A 16,311-nucleotide genomic window follows, 5' to 3' on the forward strand; every position below is an offset into this window, starting at 1 on the left:
GTTTCCTTATTTAGAAGGTACCACTGAGGTTCATCAATGGAGGGATAGGCTTGGTTATTTCTTCATCCGGCATGGCCTCCTCACAAAGAGTTTCTCTGGGAAGAGCAACAGCCCTGTAGCTAAAGGCTCTTGTGAAACAGAAGGGTTAAGAGCAGGGCTTTTTTTCTCATAAAACACTCAGAACGGAGTTCCAGCACCTTTTTTGGGTGGAACCTTGTAGGGTAGGCAAGGCGGGTTGTATGACATGTGTGAGTTCCGGCACCTTTTTCTTTTACAAAAAAAGCACTGGTTAAGAGAAACTCAACTGTGTACCAGGACAGTCTCACATTTCACCTCAGCGGTGAACTTATAAGGAAGCTTCCAGATAAGGCATTGCCCTGCCTCATTCAGAGACTTTTATGAGGGATCCAGATAAGGTCAACATAGATTTGTAATACTCTATTTTCCTGGCACTTCTTCTGTCTTTTCTTCCTTTTTTTAACTTTACTATAGTATTGAAATACTGGTAAGGGAAGAAAATAACTGCAAAATGTCCAGCAGTGTGAGAAGCCATCGATTTAGAGACATTTTTAGTAACATTTTAGCCTCAGCTTTTATATCTTCAAAATAAGGATCCTGATCTATCAGGTTTTTTTTATTAATATGGCATACTGTAATTGCAACACATACACATAGTTTAAATTAACATTCCTAATACTCAATAATTAGTTTGCAAACTATTCAATGTGTTTTCCAATCTTTACATAAAACTGCAAGAATTTACACAATGAATAGTGGCTAAAGTTTTAGAGCAACTTATAGAATAGAGTTATTTTTACAATTTCCCTCCATGTCCACTTAGCATTAATATTAATTAACAGTGCCATCACAAGCATTACATGAGCAAGATTCTTTCTAAAAGGTCTCACTCGCTACTGTCTGAAAAAAGGTGCTCATATTTTCTAACTTAGTCTGATTGGATTGGCTTGGATGATGGAAGATGTAGTAGTCTTATATATTTCTGTCCTGTTTACCTATTCAGTCTCTCTCATTAGTGCCTATATCTCCTGCAATGACCATTCTAGAAGAAAGGCTAGCTGGATCAGGGGCATTAGTACTAAAACTGAGCTATTGATTGACCAATATGGTGAATTGTCCATAGATGAAAATATCCAGAAAGCACATAAGTATATTACTAGAAGGAATCATGTAAGGAATTCATTAAGTAGAATTTCTACAAGAACAATAATACTATATCCCTTTCTAACTCTGATGTTGGGACTGATGGTTAAGAAAAGTAAACTTGAATTATGCAATTAAGCATTTCTGGGAGATGTCCATGTTCCTTTCTGCAACTGCCACATAATTCATAAGAACTAGAAGGGCTTCTTGGAACTCTAGGCTACCATTATTATGGTTCTAATCTTCATAGCTTGAAACACTGAAATGGCTGCTAGATGCCTCAATGTAATATGTAGTATATTGGTGAAAATATTATGTAGTATATTGGTGAAAATATTCATTTAAGGTCAATTTGAACACAAAGCTGTGCATCTAATTCATTGTTATAGGGATAAGCACATTGGTTTGTGCTTAAATTGTAAGCTGCCCTGAGTCTTCGGAGAAGGGCGGGATATAAATGGGATTAAAATTTAAAAAAATTAAATTAAAAAAAATGAGGGAAAACCCACACATATACCACACATGGGAAAGATAAGATATAAATGCAGTGAATAAATAATAAATCAATGTAATCTGGTTTACGTTTAGCTTTCTCTACTATATTATGCAATCAAATTGCACAAAATTATGTAATTTAAAGTAAGAAGCATTCAGATACTCTGCTTTACCACAAACAATTTACAAGTTTGTTTAGTGATCATTCGAAGTTAGAAAGGCACTGAAAAAAGTGACTTATGACCATTTTTTCACATTTATGACCATTACAGCATCCCCGTGGTCGTGTCATTAAAATTCAGATGCTTGGCAACTGACTCATATTTATAACGGTTGCAGTATCCTGGGGTCATGTGATCACCTTTGGTGACCTTCTGACAACCAAAGTCAATGGGAAAGCAAATTCACTTAACAGTCATGTTACTATCTTACCAGCTTCAGTGATTCACTTACCAACTGTGGCGGGAAAGGTTGCAAAATGGGGCAAAACTCACTTAACAAATTTCTCATTTATAAATATAAATTTTGGGCTCAATTGTGGTCACAAGTTGAGGACTAAATGTACCTGTTAATTACATAGCACAGTTAATGTCAGGGCAAACAATTATATCCACAAGCATAGAGTTCATTTAGCTGTTTTATTGCTCAAGCCTATACACATGAATCTTCTCAGACTGATGTATTGCACCTGGGTAAAACTAGATAAGGTTCAATGGCATTCAAGGGGGTATTGTGTCAAACCTTGCCCTCTTGTGCCCACCTAGGGATTCCAGACTAATTTCTAACTTGACTCCTCCTCCTGGCTTGGCCAGTTTCTCTCCTATGATTATATCTGTCCAGGCATGCAGGCATAAAATCAAAACACAAAGCATTAGTTCCTAATTATGTTGGCACTCTAGCTATCAGTTGTAGGTAAAAGCAAATATCAAAGAGATGGTTGATGTCCCCATTATTCAATAAGGAAGCAATAAAAACAAAAGCCTAGAATAAACAAACAAACAAACAAAAAAAGAGTTCCACTTCCCCCCATTCATCCATAAGTAGTTTGGCATTCACAAACTCTACTTAATTATGCAGTCATAAATTCCCCTTCACCCATCCATCAATTCATTCTTTCTTTCACTTCTATACATAGTCTTTCTACCCAAAGTTTAACTAGCAGCCAAAATTTAGACAAGAATGCATGTTTCAGTTCATACTTCAAAAGAATAATAGTACCTAACCTTTATTATCAAGCATTTTGTGTTATGGGTCAGCATTTTGTAAATATGAGTTATAAGATATCTAATGGCAAGACCCATGTAAGGCATTACAGTCACTGCATTGTTTTTCCTAGTCACTTGAACTTTTATGTTAGATATCACCTAACAAGAATATTGTGAAACATAGAAAAACACCCACCAATTTAACACCTTTTTTCTAGCATGCCCAACCATTCTGTTCAACAACCACGCAAAAACCTGGCTGCTCATCAGCTATTTTTACATAACCCATCACTTTCCTCTCTACCGAACATCTGAAATCAGTGTGGTTCCTCGGCTTTCACCCAGTCAAACACAATTTGGGCAGTAAAGTACCTCTCCTTGGGCAAACAGTGTCAAGGTTAGAGCAAGTCATTAATTGTCATAATAAATCTTTATTGCAAATCCCTCTTCTTCCCATCCCCCACCATGGATGTAACTTTCCATAAACTACATTTATGGTATGCTTTATAATGATTAACTCAACGCTTGTTAGCTTGCAAAAGTTTTTGAAAAGCCTGGCCCTGGGTGAACTAAGGGTAGGCTGGAATCTGAAACAGAAAAAGGAAAGGATCCCTCTTTTTCAGGGTGGTTTAACCTCTCCTTTCATTTATAAAGTTAATGGGCTGCTGGCAAATCTGATTAGGAAAGCAAAGAGTGCAGCTAGGTGCCTTTCCAATGAAATAATGTCAAGACAGCTTATTTTTCTAAGGCCTATAATGGAAAATAAAACACCGTTACACAGACTGGTTGTTAGGTTGACTAATTTTGACTGTCTCAAACTCTACCCCAGTTAGAGTTTGATATGGTGAGATATAAATGTATGACTGATCAGAAAGAAGAGTTTTCATAAAAGCACCACAATCAGATCAATTTGACACCTATTTTGCTATTTGGAGGGGACATTTCACAAAGTCTTTTATTCTTCCAGCCTTTTGAGTCCCTTCACTTGCATTTCGGCTGCCCTGTGAACATTTTAGAACATTTTATTACTATAATTTTCTTGCAGCTCCTTTTGAGCCTGCACTTTTTCCCCCCATTGATGGTTAGCTTCAATTTATACTTCTTAATCATTTTGTTGTCTTGCTTTATATTTGACTGATACACATCTAAATGTTTTATTGTACATTACCCTCATATCTGTTAATTACAGGGTGATTTATTAAGCCATGCAAGGAAAGTTAGGAATAGTTTAATTAGGCCTTTTGCGGAAAATGTCCACTGAGGAATTAAAACCTTTGTATCAGAAAGCAATACTGTACAAAGTAAATATTTAAAAAAAAATGAATCAGTTTTGCTTTAAATTTGTCCCCTCCAATGAGAACTGCAACTGCAGATTATTATTACCAGAGGGATTCTCTGCTTAATCAAATGCACTAGGGAAACTGGAAAGGAAGACATTCCTATATAGTATATAGTCCTATATAGTCCTTCTATTCCATTAGAGACACTTCAGTTCAGATTAAAGCTGAATTCTTTGGGTGAGTTGGGCAAGCAACCTGCAATCCCCAAAGCCCCTTTTATCTCCCCAAAAAGCCCCTTCTATAGTATCACTTGCAGCAACATGACTAGCAAAATGTTGGTACTTGTTTCCTGTCATTTTGAGACAAGAAGATCTGGAGTCAGCATTTGTATAACTTAAAGTTCACATTTTTTAAAAAGGCAGAGCTATCCTACTGGGAAAAGGAAAAGGGCATTGGGTGAGCAAGAGCAGAAGCAAAGAGAGGGGAGAACAGAGTGGGGGAAGGCAGTTTCAGTATGTTATTTCTCAAAATGCAATGCCCATTTTTCCACCACTTCTGCTCTTTTGCCTTTTTTTGCTCAGGTCACCTATAATACAGCAGCCAATTGCTGTTTAAATTCATGTTCATTCTCCCGGCACAGAAAATCCGGCTCTGTGGTGCTCTTTTAGTTGTTGTTTTTTTTAATAAATGGGGCCACCCCAAACCCCCAGTCTTCTCTGGCCAGCTTAACTGTCCCACAGCTTTTCAAAGAAAGCAGAAGGTAAAGGTAAAGGTAAAGGTTCCCCCGCACATGCATGCTAGTTGTTTCCAACTCTAGGGGCCGGTGTTCATCTCCATTTCAAAGCCAAAGAGCCAGTGCTTGTCCGATGACATCTCTGTGGTTATGTGGCCAGCATGACTAGATGCCAAAGGCACACGGAACGCTGTTACCTTCCCACCGGAGTGGTCCCTATTTTTCTACTTGCATTGTTACTTGCTTTCAAACTGCTAGGTTGGCAGAAGCTGGGATGAGTAACAGGTGCTCACTCTGTTACACGGCACTCAGGATTCGATCCGCCAAACTGCCGACCATCTGATCGACAAGCTCAGCGTCCTAACCCACTGAGCCACCGCGTGGCAGAACTAAAGAACAAATCATTACTGAAGGCTGTGGTCTTTCTTCATTTCATGGCTGCTCCTTAGTCCCATGGCATGTTTTCTTCTTAATAATAACATGAGACACCCACAAATAGTGCAGAGTTGAAAGAGAGCAGTTCTGTACATAAAAGGATGTAATTATTACAATTTTCACACAAGGTTGCTTCTCTTTCTTTTTGTTTTTAATCCATATTTCAAATTATTAATAAAAGCAGAGTCATTTATTTTGGTAACTCTCTTCTAGGGATGCTTCTACATAGGATTGTATTACTTTATTCATGGAATCTTACAAGGAGCTTACACTCTTAGAGACATGTAACTCTTGAGATGCTTGCATGAAGACATCATAATAGAAATATAATTGCTAGAGAAATTACAAAAGAAAATACGAAGTCCAGGAAACAATTTGTGCATTTTTAAAGAAGTCCTAAGTTTTCAGTGGGTTAGGACGCTGAGCTTGTTGATCAGATGGTCGGCAGTTTGGCGGGTCAAATCCTGAATACCATGTAACAGAGTGAGCACCTGTTACTCGTCCCAGCTTCTGCCAACCTAGCAGTTCAAAAGCACATAAAAAATGCAAGTAGAAAAATAGGGACCACTACGGTGGGAAGGTAACCGCGTTCCGTGCGCCTTTGGCGTCTAGTCATGCTGGCCACATGACCACGGAGACGTCCTCAGACAAACGCTGGCTCTTTGGCTTTGAAACAGAGATGAGCACCGGCCCCTAGAGTTGGAAACGACTAGCACGCATGTGCAGGGGAACCTTTACGTTTACCTTTTAAAGTTTTTAAATATTGATTTTTTTCCCATGCTTCCACTGATTCTACTTCCATTAGGTTTGGGAGAGATGGGGATATGATCCTACATCTCCACTGTCCAAGTCTAATATCCTAGCCATTATTCTGTGGTAGCTATGATCTCTTTCCATCCATTGCATTGGGATGCTTGTATTAGTTGGACGTAAGGCTACTGAATGTTTTGGTTTGCCTAATCTTGTATGGAACTGAACTGCCTGCTGGCCCTGATTTACAAGAAGGAAAGGGAAAGCCATCCATCTCCATAAAGAAGGTCACATCTAAGTGTGTTTTTTTGTTATTTCTATCAGGACAGCAAGACAGGAAATCTGTTAGCTTGAAAACAAAAGAGCTTCTTTGGGAAGTCACAAACAAGATACATTGTCTTTACACTATCTTGAATATCTATTACAAATCCAGTGGATAGTGGCATGTTGGAGCGCAGGAATTCTACATTAGATGTGGTGGATATCAGGGAAGTCATATTTAACTATTGTGAACATTTAGAGCAATGTTATATTCTTTGTCTTTTAGCCTAGAAACAAAATAGTAATGATATCTGGGAAATGTCTGATGCTATGAACTTGCACCTGGAGTCAATTATATGCTGCCAATATAGATGTCCCATAGAACTGTTGACAAATGGAGTTTCTACCCGATGGGAAGCCTTGACATTCTGAAAAATATGTGCACTGCAAAGCTGAAAGCCTAGGTATACACAAACTGAAGCACAAATTGCTTGACTGAGGCAAAAACAAAATCAACAAAGAAATTGTTAATGCCAAAAACAAAAGTTTAAATATTTATATCCAAGGCAATTTATAATTAAATCAATTATAAAGAAGGAAGGAAGGAAGGAAGGAAGGAAGGAAGGAAGGAAGGAAGGAAGGAAGGGAGGGAGGGAGGGAGGGAGGGAGGGAGGAAGGAAGGGAGGGAGGGAGGGAGGGAGGGAGGGAGGATTTTTGACATTAAATATTGAATCATATTTTTAACAGAGCTTTTCAGAAATAGAATATTATTTGGCTATTAAAACAAATAGGCATTCTCCTTAAATCTACAGTAATGATGCAGATAGATAAATATGAGGAGATCTTTATCTTCCCCTACATAAAACCTATAATCAGCATTTAAGTCTCAAATCTTCCTGAAAATACTCTTTCATACAGAATTTATCTGCATCCTCTTAAACATAGGATTTTCATTTTAACATGCTGTTCTGTTTGATGTTATTATCATTCATTGTCTCTTTTACAAAGGAGATAAGCAGAAAACATATAAGAATTTTCTTCTATTTCCAACCTTGTCCATCCAGTTAAATAACCAGAAAGGAAGGTATTGTTCTTCAGGGTATCTTTTTCCTTATATGATCTATATATGATTTCAATTTCCTGAAACAAAGAGAGACCTGATCAGCATGGATTTAACAATCCCATAACCAGGATGGGTTAAACTATCTGAATAAATTTGGGTTGTGAATATGTATTCTTAGAACACCTGCCTCAAAGTGGGAGGAGAAAGACACAAACTAGGAATATTCTGCAATGTATGTATGAGGGGCCAGTCCTACCAGTACCATCAACATTCAAATTGCTGTCCACTCACAACTAGTACTTCAAAGCTTTCTACCTTCATTTCACAAAGCTGATATTGGTTGCAATTAAGTGAGAAAAGTTAATGTCCTCTTGACCTCTTTCTCCCCCTCCCTGTGAAAAATGTACATCCTTCTTCAACCTTTTATCCCTCCCAATAGAATCATTTTAGAAGACCTCTTCAAACATTGTTCTGCAAAAACATAAAAGTACACAGCTTGTTTAAAGTGCTGAATCTTTATGCTATGTATGTGCAAGCACTCATAATAGAATCTCTCTTTTTCTTAAACAACTTAGCAGTAAATTCCTAATTTAGCCCCAGTATCATTGAATAGGTAATAACTATGGTTTTCTGTTTGGTCGACACTAATACAAGCATTGCAGGGATAAGTAGAAACTATTGTTTGCAATTGTACTATTTTCTTTAAAATGGTTTTAGGATCAGATTGTATTTCTAGTGATACTTCTCAAGTAATTGTATTCCCATGTCAGACATAGCCATGGAAAAAGCTTTAATTTTACTCCATCTCCTGATATTCTGAAACACAAAGTTTGGACCTTAAGGAATGTTTACAAAGAAATGAAGAGTACATTTCTTATTCTGGCAATCAGAAGATTCATTAACCCATATAATTTGGTCTTGTTATGGTAGTCCTCAACTTACAACAGTTCATTTAGTGACCGTTTGAAGTTACAACAGTAATGAATAAAGTGACTTATGATCAACTTTCACACTTATGACTGTTGCAACAGCCCATGGTCATGTGATCAAAATTCAGATGCTTGGCAACTGACTGGTGTTTATGACAGTTGTAGTGTCCCTGGGTCATATGATCACCTTTTGCAATCTTCTGACAAGCAAAGTCAATGGGGGATGCCAGATTCACTTAACAGCCATGTTGCTAACTTAAAAACTGCAGTGATTCACTTAACAACTGTGGCAAGAAAGGCTGTACAAGTGGGCAAAACTCATTAACTGCCTCACTTAGAAAACAGAAATTTTGAGGTCAACTGTAGTTGTAAGTCAAGGACTGACTATCTGTATAGCGTTGTTTGAACTTAAAATTATTACATATAATAGTATAATCTTGGAAAGAAATATGATAGAAGGCTCTCAATGTGATGTTAAATTATATGCCTAAAACATAGAATTTTTCATCTTGTGAAGAGCTTAGCTCTGCTGAGCATGGGTTATGGCAAAGAAGATAATTCTACATAAGTGGAAAGAAGGTTATTCTCCTGATTTTTTAAAAAAAATGGATCCAGGATATGAGTTTGTTATCTGTTTTGAAAAATCTTTGCGTTCTAAAAATGAGAAGATGATTCAGTATGTTGCTATATGGTCTAGACTGAGTTATAGGTTTAATGGTTGAAATAATGTTATTTGCTGTAGTTATTTCCAATTATTATTTGAGGAAGTTTATTGTCAGTTTTTTCCCCCCTCTTCTTTGCCACATTTAGTTAAAGTGCTTTTTAACTCAGTTGGAAATTATAAAGCCTAAAGTAACCACAGTTGGGGGAAAAAGCTTGTATTTCAGACTGCCCTCTAGCTCTTGGTTTCTTCTTTGTATAAACAGAGGCATAGAATCAAGATCATGCAAGTATTATTACCGCTTTATAAAACCCTAGTAAGACCACACCTGGAATACTGCAGCCAGGTTGTTCACCAAAGCACCAGAGGGAAAGACAAGAAACAATGGTTGGAAACTGATCAAAGAGAGAAGCAACCTGGAACTAAGGAGAAACCTCTTGACTGTGAGGACAATCAACCAGTGTAACAGCTTACCTCCAGAAATCGTGGGTGCTCAATCACTGGAGATTTTTAAGACGAGACGATCTCACCTCTCTGAGATCGTGTAGGTTCTCCTGCTTGAGCAGGGGCTAGACTAGAAGACCTCCAAGGTCCCTTCCAGCTCTATTCTATTCTATTCTATTCTATTCTATTCTATTCTATTCTATTCTATTCTATTCTATTATTCTATTCTATGAATGTGGCTGCTTATGAATGATTGCAAGGTCAGTTCCAATGTGGTTATGCTGATTGATCCAAACAAAACAGGAGGAATTCAGTAACTTGCAGCCTTCTGGAATAATCAAGGCTATTCTGTTGTCCACGGTAAGATGAATGATATCCTATTTATTTTTGCAAAGTGTTTTTTTACACATCCACAGTAATCAAGACCCAAATTATATATTCATATGCTTGACCTGTGCAAGACAATCTAAACACTGGAGAAAGAGACGTTGGGTACATTTTAGTATGGATTATTGGAATACTACATCCATGAGGCAAATCAGAATAATTTATTACATACAAATTTATTCCATACAAAGAACATGACCAAAACTGTGCTCAAAGGGTCTCTTATAATCATTGACATATTGGCAAAATAGCCACCATTAGCATCCAGTTCTCTTAAAAAGAATTGCCATTAGAAAGTGCCAATCCATAATACAGTGTTGTTGCTAGCTGTGAAGTCATGTCCGACCCATCGCGACCCTATGGACAACCTTCCTCCAGGCCTTCCTGTCCTCTACCATCTTCTGGAGTCCATTTAAGCTCACGCCTACTGCTTCAGTGACTCCATCTAGCCACCTCATTCTCTGTTGTCCCCTTCTTCTATTGCCCTCAATCTTCCCCAGCATTAGGCTCTTCTCCAGTGAGCCATAATACAGTACAACCATTCATTTGCTTACAGGATTTTACACTGCATGGAAGCGTATATATCTTTTAAAAACTAGAGAGAACAAAACATGACCATTAATAAACCAAACATCCCACTGTTATTTGACCATCCCTATTATTCAAATATTTCTGAAATAGCTGTGAAGAAGGTTGATTGTGCTGCATTAGTAACAAGGGCTTCATTGTCAATGAAAATAGCAATATAGAATACTTTACAACATTTTATTGCATTTTTCATGTTGCATGTGTTATGTTGAGGGGTCAAAAGTATGCACAAGTTCTGTTTTGGTCTGTTTTTCTCCATCATTATCAGCAAATGTTAATATGCAAATCAGATATTTCCTTTAAATTGCCTTCAGTGAACAATTGCTGTTGACTCTTGCTTTTTTAAAAAAAATCTACCCCCTTACCAATATTTGAGGGAAAATATTCATATGTGCAGTCAAGTATTTTAATAGAATTTTTCCCCTACTCAGTTCATGTGAATTACTTTTATTTGCAAGTGTGAAAAAACACTGAATTTTTATTTCTTTTGATATTCAGAGGGACCATTAAGAGAGCCTATAATGCAAATGAATAGGCCAGAGATCACACATTTACACTCTGTATTATGTCTAAGACAGTTAAAAGTGCCTTGGTTTTACATACGATGGGAGTTTAAGCAGGTGGTTTAAAAAGGATGAGGAAGATAAGAAAGTACAATGTGTGTGAATTTGGCTGCACAACAGATATGAACCAATAATTATAAAGCCCATTAAAAACATAATTATTCAGTTTTCTGTCCGGATATTAAGATAAGAAAAGGATCAGTTTGGCAGTTGAAGAGTGACAGTTAGAAAATGAAGGATACAGTTGGCCAAATCAAGGCAGTCTTTCTCAAACGTGATGTTGACATGTGGACTTCAACTCTCAGAATTCCTCATCAGCACCTATACAGGTAGTCCTTGACTTATGACCACAATTGAGCCCAACATTTCAATAGTAAGATCTTCATCAAGTGAATTTTACCCCATTTTACGACTTTTCACACCACAGTTGTTAAGTGAATCACTGCAGTTCTTAAGTTAGTAACATGGTTATTAAGTGAATCTGGCTTCCCCATTGACTCTGCTTGTCAGAACGTTGCAAAAGGGGCTCACATGATGAACCTGGGACACCACAACTGTTATAAATATGAGTCGGTTGTCAAGTGTCTGAATTTTAATTACATGATCACGGGGAAGTTGCAATGGTCATAAGTGTGAAAAACAGTCATCACTCACTTTTTCCAGTGCAATTGTAACTTTGAATGGTCACTAAATGAACTGTTGTAAGTCAAGGATTACCTGTATTTAAACTAAGATTTCATCAGAGATTTTTTTCCTGGATCTTCTGTAAAATGCTTCTTGAGGAATGATCTCATAAGAACTGACAGTACTGGCCAGGGGTCTTCAAACTTGGCCCTTTTATGACTTGTGGACTTCAATTCCCAGAATTCCTCAGCCAGCTTGTCTGGCTGAGGAATTCTGGGAGTTGAAGTCCACAAGTCATAAAAGGGCCAAGTTTGAAGACCCCTGGTACTGGCAATATCAACATTTCACGTTAGATGTTGTCTTTTATGCTGGCTGTCTTCGTGAACAATGCTAAAGTGTAAATTTGATCTTCCCTTCTACTTCTACAATGTGTGGTTGTATTCCAGATAATGGTGTAAATTTTACATCCTATTAAAGGCTGATTTCAGCACAAGACAATGTCAGCATCTTATAATAAATTTTGAAACCAACTTGGTTCAATAATGAATTAAAGAGTATATTGTACCATGCAACCATTCCTTTATTATTCAGTCCTTCTAAGCAGTCTGGCAGCCAACCCATCATAACATTTCCATATTATTCCTGTTTTCCATATGGCCAACTTAAATCATCTCCACTTATGATACTATCATTCTTTAGAAAGAAAAGAAGTAATATGGATAATGCTTAGTAGACAAGGATTCTGACATCTCCAGGTGTGGATGGAGAAAGTCCCCCATTAGAATTGCTGTAGCCACTTTAACTTCATACAGGTAACAGTGATCTAGACTTAATGGTGTTCTATAAAGCAATTTCATACAGGGAAAATCACTGATGGGGGACATAATTTTTTGCGTATTCAAAATCCCATGCTCTCTGAAACTTTGAATAATTGGCAGCAGTTATTTGCAAAAAAAATATGTGCTCCATCAGTGATTTCCCCAGTATGAAACTGCTTTATAGAACACCATTAAGGCACATGGAGGTACTGTATATCACCTGACAGACTCAATATAAAATAGCTTCCTACATTCACATTGACTTTAGTTTTCATACATAGTGAATATATGGACTCTAGGCATTAAAACTTCATTTGAATATCCATATACTTGAATTTGAACTCTTATTCCTGCAGTTTTCATAGATAGACTCTACAGGTGTAAATTAACTGTTTTATAAACAGATTCCAAAGTGTCTGGTCACTGTACAAAAAAATTGTAAAAATATTGGCTGTAGTTGTTATTATTATTTTGTAATACTGTATATCTTCATGTGAAGGACATTTTTCAGTCAGCTTAACCTCCCTAGTGCACATATTTCTTTTACTGGCATGAATTTGCTTCCTGTTCCATTTTTTTTCCTGGACTGTGTTAATCCTTGGGAAAAAAGAGACCCTAAGTTAGTTATTTCTAACTTATGTAGACTGAATGCATCATACATTGAATTTTATGGTTGTCCTGTAACCAAACAATTCCTCTACATCTTTTAATTTATCCTAGACTTAAAAATTAGACTAATTGATTTGGAATTTTAGACGTACTGTGATATTGAAGATTTTCTTGTAATTCATACACAGGTCTCTGACTTTCTATAAGGAATACACTTCCATAAACTACTTTCAAACTTCTGAGGCACTATGCAAAATTACCATTTACTAAGCCAGAGAAGATAGAACAATGGAAGATTTTTGAGAATTGGTCCACTGGATAAAAAACTTCTATGTTTCTATGGAACAAGGATGTTTGTGGATAAAGAAGCTATAGTTACAGAAAAATAGACTGGATCAATACAATAGGAGCTAGCATACAAATTCTTCTGAATTTGAGAAACCCATTATTGGTGACAGCAGCAAGGACAACATGGATGAGTGACCTGCATCAGGCATTAAAGCACTAAGACAAGCTCTTGTCACATTGAACAGAAACCTCAAAAACATCGGGATTTACAGCCAAATGCACTGGTATAAAGTTCTGAATAGGCCATCTTTTGCTGTATCTGGAAACAGACTGCTGATTGGACTGATGCGCCAAAGTGCAAAGTTGTGCAGAATATTCCCCACAATCTCTTTGCCTTCCATCACCTCATGTGAATAGGTAAACCTTTTCTTCATATGATAGATTCTTCTTCATCCTCTTCCATCTCTTTATCAATTTGAAAAGCTATGTTTTCATAGCTAGTTATCCCTCCATATTTTCTCATATGGACCATCAAGGGTTTAGGAGACTGGCTACCTGCCAGGGTTGCCACATACATGCCAGTTCTGTTCTCCTCCAGAGAAGGACCCCAATCCATTGTTGGTCTGCTAGCTTGCTGGATTCTCTGCAGGTAAATGAACAAATGAATTGTTGTCATTATAAGCACATCCCAATGAAATTAATTATTTTGTAGTTCATAGGTATTAACAGAACCTGCTATGTATTACTTGTGGGTTTTGATGAGATTCCAGCTAATCTAAATCAGCCCGCTGTTGGCATAAGAACTGATTTCATTAATCCCTCACTAATGATTCAATTTAATCACACCATGTATAGTAATCTACAATATTTGTCCCACTGTTAACATAAGAAATGATTTCCCTATAGCAGTTCAAAAAATGGAAATTTTGCATTTCTTTTCTCCTGGAATTACTGTATAAGGAACTATGGCAGTCAAGATCTGTTCAGTCTTGGGATCTCATTAAGCCTTCTCAAGACTTGTAAGCCCTCAGATACAAAAAAAGCTTGTAGTTTTGTTGCAAGATGGTTTTGAGATCTAATTACTTGACCTAATGTGGTCCTAACACTGGCACAGGTGAGGTACCAATAACTTCCACTGGTACCAACATTCTTCCTTGTTCATGTGCTTTATCTTCCACCTGCCTTTTCACACTCTGGCTTACTTAGTAAATACATTTACGGAGACCATGAAGGAAAATAATAGATCAGTTTGTTCTGCTGACTGAACATGAAGATTTGCCCCCTTAAACAAGGAAGAATGTTGATAGCAGCAGAAATGCCCAAAGGAATTATTTGCTTCCTTTTGAGTCAGTGCAAAAATAATAAAATATTTATTTCAGGTATATGCTACATAATTGCTATATGTCAATGAGTGTTTATATTATCCCAGGGTTCATATAAACTTTCACCCTTACTATTCTGAGCCTCATGGTAAAAATGTGGAAGATGAGTCCTATATGTGATATCTAGACCACTGGCCCCCAACCTTTTGGGCACCAGGAACCAGTTCTGTGCAGAGAGGTTTTTCCGCAGACTGGAGGGGTGGGGGTGTTTTCATTTGCAGCCTGCAGCCTGCAAATGGGGCTTCACTTGTCTGCACAGCCCGGTTTCTGGCATGCCATGGACTGGTGCTGGTCCACAGACCAGGAGGTTGAGGACCCATGTTCTAGACCACAAAAACTACAATGTTTATTACTAGTTGCAGCTTTAAATTTCTTTTACATATAATAACATGAAAAAAATGAAAAACAGTCAGTTCCCAGAATACAAATCAGTAAAGAAAAATAATCAAGATAAGTATTTGTTCAACAAAAATTAATCAACTCTGATATTGCTGATGTAGTTAGGATTCAGCCTCAGGATCAGGTCTATCCCTCCTATGACCATTCAGAAAGTGGCAATAGAGAGCAGCAGCCACCAGCAACACCTGGATTACCTTGGGCATGCTGATGCCCATTGTTGCTATAAAGGTAAAGATCATGTCTGACTCTAGGGGGCGGTGCTCATCTCTGATTCTTAGCCAAGGGAACCAGTGTTGTCCAAAGACATTTCTGTGGTCATGTGGTATGATTATATGTCAAAGCACACAGAACGCTATTGCCTTCCCACTGAAGTGGTACCTATTTATTTATTCACATTTACATGCTATCGAACTGCTTGGAGGGTATGAACTGAAGTAAGTAATGGGGGCTCACCTGGATGTGTGGCACTTGGGTCTAGAACCTGGGCAGTCAGCTTTCCAGTTGACAAGCCCAGCGTCTTTAACCACTGAGCCATTGCACCCCCTATTGTTGTTATGTGCCATAACTTTTTTCTTATTTTATGAGATCAGCTTGTAAATGGCACATGATGCAATCAACATGGAGAGGAAGCAAGGTGGATTTGACCACTTTTGGGAATAGTTTGCAAACCCATTTGGGGTGGAGAGGGTGGTATAAGGGGCCATGATGGCCTTCTAATTGTCCAGGAATCTAATAGTACAGCCCTAATCTAATAATTGTTGGCTTGGTGAAAAATGGACTCTGGAAATCAACCCAACTGGAATAAAGTTGCAGAAAGCTAATTTCTTTACATGAACCCCTGTAATAGTCAGAATTCCTAAGAGAAATGACTAGCAGTACCATATGACTTCAGCATATAATGCAAAAGTGCTGAACTCTGTTCTCTTTCTAGAGACAATCCCCTTGCAATCTACATATATACCAGTAGAGGACACCTTCTGCCTCAATATAATAGTTTGAAAAATGATCTTATTAATATAATAACATAAAATGGATATAAAGAGGAAAGAGCAAAATGTACAAAGTATTACACAAAGAAAATGCATTCATGGAGCTATAAAACTTAGGGAGTGTCTTAGGAAATAAAAATGAAAAAGTTCTGAGCTCACATGCCATGAAGTCAGATGCAAAATTTCTCCATGGAAAATAGGATAACCATTGAGACGGGGAGATTGTGAACTTGGAGATCTATTTTTT

The 16,311-nt window shown here is 37.4% G+C and overlaps 1 protein-coding gene across 1 annotated transcript in view; it reads right to left on the minus strand.

The window, feature by feature from the left end:
• Window positions 1-13,724: 13,724 nt before the first annotated feature.
• The window catches only part of SLC6A7 (solute carrier family 6 member 7), a gene marked incomplete at both ends in the record, with an annotated part of 43,762 nt that continues 41,175 nt past the window's right edge, over window positions 13,725-16,311 (minus strand). Inside the window, one exon of the mRNA XM_083352294.1 lies at window positions 13,725-13,937. Coding sequence (XP_083208420.1) covers window positions 13,725-13,937 — 213 coding nt within the window. The remainder of the gene's footprint in view (window positions 13,938-16,311) is intronic.

Source organism: Vipera ursinii (assembly GCF_947247035.1).
Source record: "Vipera ursinii genome assembly, chromosome: 2".
NCBI classification, from domain to species: domain Eukaryota; kingdom Metazoa; phylum Chordata; class Lepidosauria; order Squamata; family Viperidae; genus Vipera; species Vipera ursinii.